The sequence below is a fragment of the Bremia lactucae genome, linkage group LG7 (genome assembly GCF_004359215.1).
Source record: "Bremia lactucae strain SF5 linkage group LG7, whole genome shotgun sequence".
Lineage (NCBI taxonomy): Eukaryota > Oomycota > Peronosporomycetes > Peronosporales > Peronosporaceae > Bremia > Bremia lactucae.
In genome coordinates, this window is record NC_090616.1 from 3333669 (window position 1) to 3342972 (window position 9304).

General features: G+C 46.3%; 4 protein-coding genes across 4 annotated transcripts; all 4 read right to left on the minus strand.

The window, feature by feature from the left end:
• Positions 1 to 4130: 4130 nt before the first annotated feature.
• CCR75_009436 (uncharacterized protein) lies at positions 4131 to 4784 on the minus strand (the record flags this gene model as incomplete). The annotated part of the gene is made up of 1 exon (XM_067967475.1): positions 4131 to 4784. One exon carries the CDS (start codon positions 4782 to 4784, stop codon positions 4131 to 4133), a length of 654 nt encoding a protein of 217 aa, XP_067822457.1.
• A 625-nt stretch (positions 4785 to 5409) lies between these two features.
• Positions 5410 to 6159, minus strand: CCR75_009437 (uncharacterized protein; the record flags this gene model as incomplete). The annotated part of the gene is made up of 1 exon (XM_067967476.1): positions 5410 to 6159. One exon carries the CDS (start codon positions 6157 to 6159, stop codon positions 5410 to 5412), a length of 750 nt encoding a protein of 249 aa, XP_067822456.1.
• A 1000-nt stretch (positions 6160 to 7159) lies between these two features.
• CCR75_009438 (uncharacterized protein) lies at positions 7160 to 7822 on the minus strand (the record flags this gene model as incomplete). Its single annotated transcript, XM_067967477.1, has 1 exon — positions 7160 to 7822. The coding sequence occupies one exon, from the start codon at positions 7820 to 7822 to the stop codon at positions 7160 to 7162; it is 663 nt and encodes a 220-aa protein (XP_067822459.1).
• A 448-nt stretch (positions 7823 to 8270) lies between these two features.
• CCR75_009439 (uncharacterized protein) lies at positions 8271 to 8480 on the minus strand (the record flags this gene model as incomplete). Its single annotated transcript, XM_067967478.1, has 1 exon — positions 8271 to 8480. One exon carries the CDS (start codon positions 8478 to 8480, stop codon positions 8271 to 8273), a length of 210 nt encoding a protein of 69 aa, XP_067822458.1.
• Positions 8481 to 9304: the final 824 nt, after the last annotated feature.

Sequence of the window (9304 nt, forward strand, 5' to 3'; positions counted from 1 at the left end):
GCGTCCTCGAAGAGATACTTCGAGGTTACGTCCAATCGTATCCGAATTGGAGCGAGTTTTTACGGATGGTCGAATTCGCCATCAATAATTCGGTGCATGCGTCTACAACGCATATACCTATCTTTGTGAATGGCTTACGCCATCCTCGCATACTCACCCAATTAAAGGGATCCTTTAGTTTAAGGGGGAGGGTGGACTCGCACGAGCAAAACCATTTCTGACTCATTCTCATCAAGCGTCGAAGTTACCAACGACGCAAATGATGTCGATGTCGAATTAATCGACATCGAAGATGAGAGAGATCTCATGGCAGTGCGCACAAAGCGAACTGAAAAAGACAAAACAAATGAGTCAGCAGAGGAATTTCTGCTGGCTCGAGAACCAGTAATCCGTTTCTTACAGGATTCCATCGCTAACGCAGTGGACCGTCAGAAACAGAACGCAGACAAACATGGAAGAGCAAATGTTCTTTCATTTAAAGTTAATGACCTAGTGCTACTCTCTACCGTAAACTTACCTGAGGGTTTCGTCACTTTAGTGGGTAGCAGTAAACTACTACCCAACCTAATTGGGCCTTTCCGTGAACTGCATCGCAGAGGCAATGCGTACACAATAGAATTGCCACGAAGGATGCGAACGCATCTTACGTTTTACGTTGGTCGGCTCTGCCCGTGCCATCAGTAAGCGGTTTCTTCCGAGGACGGATCTGACCACCCTTTTCAAGAATCCCTATTCTTGTGGTCACAAACCAGATTTTCATGCTGCATCTGGACATTTTCATGTAGGGTCCGAAGATCCTCGAAACCGCGATGAGCTGACGACATCTCATCACGAAGAGCGTGATAATTCCGTTCGTACTTCAATATGGGGTACGCACTCTTCGAACGGTCTTCCAACTTTTTCGATATGGTGAGCCTGCACCGTCTGCTCTAACGAGCGACGCTTATTGCGCTCGTGATCAAGTCCCTCCTCCAAATCATGAAGGAAGCGATCGAGTTTGTCGATCTTCGAATCTAGATCCGACACATGGCTCGGATCTAATTTTCCCTCCTTCGCCAGAACCATTAGTGGATTCCCACGGTGGTCAACGTTTCCTTGTGGAACGTATCCGAAACCACCGTGATGTGAAGAGGGAGCGAACGAGTTATCTTGTTCGCTGGCGCGGTTATCCACCTTCACATGACAGCTGGCAGCCTCGTTCTTAGCTGGTTGCTGACGTTGAGAGCCTCGTCCGTCAATATGACGAGACCCATCCGATGGTTCAGAAGGCCCATCGGAAAACACGCGCCCCTGGCACTTGTAAATCGATTGCAAAACGTCAATCGCATCGCGCATCTCGATAGAGACGCGAGCCCTTTCCCAGGGCGAACAAAGGGAATAGACATATCCTTTCACTCGCTTCGAGTTGTCAACACAACACGGACCGGGATCATCCCACGTGAGGCATAGAAGTCCTGCCTCACGTGACAACCGATGCAATTTATACCTTGCACCGGTTGGAGTTCGCTTCTCAAACTTAACGCGAATTGCGTTAAGTCTTTGGAGCCAGGCTTTGCGTGCAATGGCTTTGACATTGCGAATGACGCGCTCCAGGCTTGCATAAGCGATATTTTATCTCGCTTATTGTTGCCACTATACCATCGATGCTTGAGAAAATCATCGCGATATAAATCCCCTACAGCGCGAAAGTTCTTCGCGCTGGGATCAAGGCCATGTAGCTTTGTCGCAATAAATAAGGGATATTTATTGTGAGGAGTTGTCCCTCCAGACAAGCTATTGATTAGCTGTTCGATCAAAAGCCACGGCTTCTTCTCAGGGGCAAGATGAGACATTTTATTGTCTACGCTCCCCTGAGTGGTACCACAGAAGCAGGGGTAGCATAAGAATTTTTATTACGATGGCTTACGCCATCGTCATCACCACGCAGAGAAATATGTGCGAATGACGGCACAGCAGAAGGTACAGGCGATGAGAATCATCCTCATCGTCGGAACATAATATGCTGTTGCGAATGCTACCAACACGTCTACCCGAATGAGCCCCCACATGCGAAGGCTCATTGCCAGCCGCCGCCAGACGATGATCCGGCAGCTGTTCTGTTCTCCCCGAGTGGGTTATTTTGTCCGACTCGCATTCATAGTCGACCTCCAAAGAGGGGTCGCATTCACTTGGTGTATCACCACGTGCACCCGCAACATTTAGAGTTGCGGGAGAAGATGACACTAGGGCAGACGGAACGTCTGCCGCAAGAGACAATAACGCGTCGCCCGCGGCTGCATGAACAGCAGCCAAAGGCGCCGCACTATTCGCATACCGCATGGACTTGATAACCATGCGTTAGAATTAAAAATGATGGTTCTGACCAATTAACATCGTCTTAAATTAAGTGGTCTTATAGTGACCACTCTACCCAATGACAGTCAAAGTGATTGTCTTTCAAGGAGGGGTGATGTAACGGGGTGTATCATAACATGAAATTAATACTTAAAGGTTGTTAATTAGCACATTATCTAAAGGATAGAGAATATCTGGAAAATATTACTTTACATGGTAATATTCTAAAAGCTTATCCATTGGTAGATATTGAACATTATATCTACTTTCTCCGCGGTCCAGTCAGCGCTGATCGCGCGCAAAGAGAAAGACAGATAAGACTTAATTACATGTTTGAATTATAATTAAGTTTGTATTAAGTAGATAGACAAGAAGAACTTAATTATAATTAAGTTTGTATTTAGTAGACAGACAAGAAGAACTTAATTATATCAATACAATTATTAATCAACCCTCTTTAAAGCGAGTGTTTAAAGAGAGTCTTCCTCGTACTAGTGTACGTGAAGTGACGTGAGGCACCACTCGCACTGAGGCAGTGCGAAGTTGACGTGTACTGAAGCAGTACAAGTTGGTAGTGCCCTGTTATACGGAGTTGTTAAACCCATTAGTTCAATAGAACTAATTGACTCTATGAGTCTGAAAGTCTTCCTCTGACTTTGGGAGCGAGGTAGCTCCGCTACAGAATATAACAAACTACTTTGACCAATTATAAATCTCATCTCTGTAGATATGCACTTAGATGTATTGCGAGCGTATTATACTAATTACCTCATATCTTCGATGACGCAAGCCGACAATACGGATGACGCATAGCGAAATCCCCCCTAATGTGAATGCACCTATGTGCATGACATACACAAGGGTTCGTGACAAATGTGAACCACACCCGAGTGGTGGGTCTAATTACTTTATTTAACTAATTGACCATCCCCTTAAGTACACCAATTGTACTTAACGAGGAATGTGTGACATAAGGGCAACGTAAGCTTGTTACATCTTAGCTACTTAGAACCATCCTCTGCACGTCGTGTACGTGAAGTAGTTGAGACACCCCACCTTCACTCAAATCTGTGTAGGTTGACTAGTACTGTCATCAGTACTAGCAAAGATGCCCCGTCACAGTTATAAGTTTAGGTAAGCTTGTACTGAAGCATTACAAGCGAAAGGTCTCCCGTTACCGTAAAGCAAAATGGAGACTAACATTTATAATCAGTATTTGCTCATAGAGCTAATTTATTAAAAAAAAAATTGCAGTGCTGTTTATAATTAGTCTCCATTTTGCGGGCGTTAATCTTGTCATAGGTCTTTTGAAATATAGAGCAGAATGCTCGAACGCCTCAACCTCTTGGTTTAATAATTAACATTTTCCAAGCAAGAAAATTCTAAAACAGTTGTAGAAGTCGTATTCGGCAGCTACTTTTTTAATTTACAAATTTCATAAAAACTCTCTTTCGGCAACTTTTTATTTTCTTTCAAAATACACTTCCTCCAGTGAAAAAGACTCAATGAAACAAAGGGATTAATTGATTTTTGTATTGTGTTGCATGGCAGCCAAAAACGCACTAATGTCTGAACAGTATTTATCTTGTAAGAATGAGGCCTGCACAAGCGAAAACTATAGTTCACTCGCAGATGGTCGTTGCTGAATGACTGGAGAGCCCTGAGAGCCAAGGGTGAGTCTTTATTCTAGCAAAACTGCTGCTGAATGTTTAAAGGTTAAACACCGATAGTAAGCTTCTGTTTCTATGTTGGGATTGCCACAGACGCACAACGCGTCGAGACCATTCTTCTGCTGTTCACTCGCCTTCTAACTCACAATCAGCTTCCCTCGTCGAGTGAAGCGTAGCGGCACTCAGCAAGGATAAATGCGAAATGCTGGGGCTTGCATTAAAATCTGGATTCTTCATATCTTTCAGCACGAAGCAATTGAGCTCGGCCGCCACATCATGAACGAGGACGTGGCAGCATTGATTGCCTCGGTTCACAAGCGAGGCTTGCATGGTGGTGAGACACCGAATGAGCGTCTGTTGCCGCAATGCCACCACCTTGGGCCAATAGTTGCCAAAAACCGATTTCCGTGGAAAATAGTGCTTGACCACTTTGTAGAGCCACTTGCACTCAGCACCGCACAAGTGGCCATGTTGCATACGCTTGAGAAGACGTTTTCGTAAAGCCCTGTACTCGTCAAAGCTGTGATTGATGGTCCACGTGGTGCACGATGCCAGCTTTTGTTGGCAAGGTGTGTACTTCATAGTCAGTTGGTATTGGGTCTTGCCGCCTGCGGTTGCTGTCTTAAGCTCCATTGTCAAGTGGTCTAGCCACGTCACAGCCTCAGGAACAGACTCAGATCCAACGCGCTTGAGACTCGTGGCCCTACGAGAGGCCGAAAGATTAATCCCGCCGCTGCTTCTATCACTGTTTACGGCGGTGCAGCTTGAAATTTCTACCATAGTTCCCACTATTGGCTTAAGCCTGATCAACTGTGTTGAAAGTGAGATTTGCGTACTCGCTGAGTTCTGTGAGCGTTTTGCTTTTTTCTGTCTTGACTTAAACCCTGTTCGTTGTGTTGCCGTTTTCTGTAGGATATATCGTTTCGTTGTGGGTAGGTGATTTTTTGAGCATTTAGTGGTGCTGCAGTTGAGCGATTGGACGAGAAAACAAAGCGACCAAGTTACTCACAGATTCGAGTCTGTTGCCAAGTGCAATAAGGGTCAGGTGCCCTTTCAAATGCACTAAACATATTGAATACTCGTAACGATAAACTGAAATGTAGCTTTTGCACTGTGTCGATCCGAACCAGACCGTTTGCAGCACGATTGGACGATGCTCCGACGAGCATGACGTGCTGTAATTTAGGAAGCTATGTTTTTTTTTTGCACTTCTCATTGTTTTGACGATTGGTTGTCGGCTTGCAAGCCGCCAATGTTTTACTTAAAATGCCTCTTTTACTGTAAATTGAACTGTTTGTATTTAAAAGATTAAATAGTTGGCAAACACTCAACTCAAGTAAAGCAGACGCATGTGTCTCTATGCTGCTTTGTTTAAATAATTCATGCATGGTAATGAATCCATGACTTACGTAGAACAAGTTGGAGGCTTGGAGTCAAGATGTAAGTGCTCCATTGGCAAGCTCCACCCCATGAATGCATCATCAAAGCTATTTATCGTGTCGTCGTCGTCGCCCTCCCCTTCGTCAGATGAAGCAGAAGATGTGAAAGACGGCAACGGTCTGACGGGCGTCTCGAGTTCGGAAGCTGTTGTGGGCGTCTCGGGAGGTGTCGAGCCGTCAGTGCACTGACTGTCGTCCCCTACGAGAAAGATGGCGAGCTCGGCGCTTACGGCCTTCATCATAAATTTGCAGCTGCGGTTACCGTGGTTCACCACTGATGCTTGAACCGTCGTCAGTAGCTGTAACAAAGCCTTGCACCGCTGTTCGACAATAGGCGGATAGCGTGAGCCCAGAAGAGTCGGCTTGGGAAAGTGCTTTTTAACAGTATTATAAAGCCAGCGGCATTCGGCTTTGCAGTTGTGCTTGGGCTGGATTGCCTGCAGCAGGCGCTTTTGAAATGCCTTGAATTGGTCGAATGTTCGCTTAACTTCCCAAGTCGTCTCTATGAAGCCGGACGGATGGTAGACCACACGCACGTTGAACTGCACGGCAGCGCGGATGGAGTTGGTCGTGGTCATCTCTACTTTCGTGTCTTTGAGCCACGCCACATCTTCAGGCAACGGCTTAACGGCTGGCGAGGACCTCTTCCGTGATGAGAACGAGTTATACGATGGCGGTGGTTTGGATGTAGCTAGCACATTATTTGTAGAGGTCATCGTGCACTGACACTAATTTAGAAATGGTGTGCTTGCAACGAGGTGCGGTTTAACGGCTGATTCAAATGCCAATCGGACAACCAGTGGCTGCAGCTTTGACGATACGACACATTGGAACCGTAGTGTAGTGATGGAACGGCAGTCATCTGGATATGTACTGGCAAATCCAACAAGTGGTTCTTCCTAAGGCGGCACACACATGATCTGTAGATTTGAACGTCGAGCCAATTGCACAGCCATACATAAGTGGTGCTGCTAGAGCAGTGATTCAGTGCTTAATTGCAGCATTCGTGACACGTTGCGTTAATTACTCAAAGAGACAATTATTTTACTAATCTCAGTAAATCTCTTTAAATTTTTGGTCCGCCCTGACGAATAAAGGCATTTATACGTTTGCACGCGAGAATGATGCCGTTTTTGTTACACATGCGTGCGACGGATCCTTAGTTCTGCAGACAGAAACAAACTGTTATCCAATGAAGATGGTCGGGAAGCAATAGGATTGTACAGGTTCGACAATACAATGACACGGACGACAGAACCTTCACTCAACCCGCAAAGCTTCGCTTAAAACTTGCGTGGATTATAGTGACCAAAAACGATATGGTTGCGGCATAATTTCGTATTTTTACCTAGCTCTCACTATGCTTTTGGTGGCGATGACATGCACACGAATGCTAAAAAGCATGCATATTTAAATTCTAGCTGTGAATGGTTTCAAGAAGGGGCAGAACTGGCCCTGTTAGATGTGCGTCAACCAGATTCTGGTCGCTTCCATCCTGAAGCGTCGAATGTGCGGCTTTATCATGTATCGCTATTTATAAATGGAGACTCGATAGATAGGTTTCAGTAATAATGAAAAACACTTCATGAAAGCATTGAAGAGATGCAACGGACCACGGTCGTGAAACACGTGCGAACAGATATCTGTTCGTAATCACTCGAGTTCTCACTCGCTCATCAAGATTCAAGCAATATATTTAGCCTCCTCGGAAGCCCATCACCGGCGGATACGCGAGGACGTCCGAAGGCTCGCGAGCCTTTTACCTAAGCTATTTGGTAGGCTGATTAGGCCCTGGCGATAGGGTGCTGGTAACGCGAGGGCTGTTCGCGTGAGGGATGTGCGATCGCCCATTAAAAATGTTGAAAATGTTTTTAGAACGTCTCCCATTAGCATTTTGCAGCCGCGATTGCCGTGTGTCACCAACGTCGATTGAATCGTAGTCAGCACTCGCAGTAGCGCAACTCGCCACCGCTCAGTTTTTAGCGCACATGGTGCTAACATTGTCTGTGTCTTGGGGAAGTGCTGCTTCACGACAGCGTAGAGCCACTTACACTCGGCTGAACAACTGTGTCCTTGCTGAAGGTCACGAAGGAGGTTTTGTCGAAGCATGCTAAAGTCACTAATCGGTCGACTCTGAGTCCACATCGTCGCTTCGACCGAGAGATGGGAGGAGTTTGGATGCTTTCGACGAACCACGAGCTCAAAGCAGATGTCCTCATTGGGTTTGTGGCTGGTGGTGATGGCGAGCGAGAGGTCCCGCAGCCACACGACCATCTCGGGCTCGGCCATGGGCGTATGCAGTCGAGTCTTTAGGCTTACGTAAGCAGTTGACGTCTGTGAGCCTGGCGTGGCCGGCGTTCTCGGGTGGGGCATCGGCATCAGGGGGCTGATAGATTTGGGGACCTCTCAACGATTTGAACGGTTTTAAAGACGGCTAGAGAGCGAGAATCCGACCTGGAAATTTTGCATAAAGCGCGAAGAAGATGAGGCTTAATTCCGCCGTCGCGTCTGACTCTATTGTGGTGAGCCTCACTGACGACCATGAAATTGCCACTACCGGCGAGCAGCAATTTCACAAGCATCCAACTATACCGATAACAAGTTGTGTACTCAGCCCGATTACAGTCTTTTTTATCAAAAAATCGATGCAATTCTGGCTGCGGAATCATAGCGTTTATCCGTACGTAGAATGCCATGGTATATTACTCTAATACATCTGGCAGCGTCAGAGCGGCCAGGGCTTAAAAAACGAAACAATGCAAGCAATACAGTAAAATCGTCGCATTTTATTTTAGCAAGATGAAAAATAACGTTCCTAAGCATGTAATTAGCATGACAAAGTGCGAAATTGGCCGGCGTCGGCCGCTCCTGCAAGCATATTTAGAATAATGGCATTGTCTCCCGCTGCTGCAAACGAACAAGTAGCTTGCAGACAATTTGCCTTTGCCTGCACCGCTGTGCGTGTGGTAGCTAAATATTCCCACCGAAGATGGAGGCGCGATGCAGCCACATACGAACACGCTGCACGCTTAGACATCGCGTATATATTAGTATCGAAGTACACAGCGATCGTACTTTGCGGCTCCTAAATGAAATGTCGCGAGAAGATCTTTTTATTGCGTAAAGACAATATTTGGTAGGACACGCAGGACTCCGTAAGTAGCAATTGCTTCAAGGGAAAGGACTGTTTCAGTGCATACAGTGTGTGTAACGGGGTGTATCGTTACATTTAATTAATATATTATCTAAATGGTAAATAATATTTGGAGAATATTACTTTACATGGTAATATTCTAAAATCTTATCCATTGGTAGATATATACCATTATTGTAACGGGGCCGATGTGACGCGCCCTTATGGCATCGTCCAACTCGACAAACCATCTCAAGAGGGAGTCTTCTGACGCTCCTATTGTAGGCGGGCACGTCGTAATGCGGCCACGCTCTAGTTAGGCACACACCCTAGCACAGCGAGGAAGCGGTTAAACCTGCTTCTCTTGCGTGCAGTGAGGTAGTTGTGGTGGGCGCGCAAGCGACCTCACTCAACACACTAAGAACTCTGGTAAAGTGTCGTCACGGGAGCGGTAATCCGTCTCCTCGTACGCACTTACCAGTAGGTAGTAATTTTCAGACTGATTTTGTAGGCGGGCACGTCGTAGTGCGGCCACGATCTACTTAAGCACACACCCTAGCACAGCGAGGATCGTTTAATTTGTCTTGCGAGCGTATCTTTCTAGATACCTCGCGTAACGGATGACGCTAGCCGTCATCACGGATGACGCTAGCCGTCATCCCTCCTAATGTGAATGCACCCATGTGCATCACATCCACAAGGGTTGGTCACAAATGTGCACCACACCC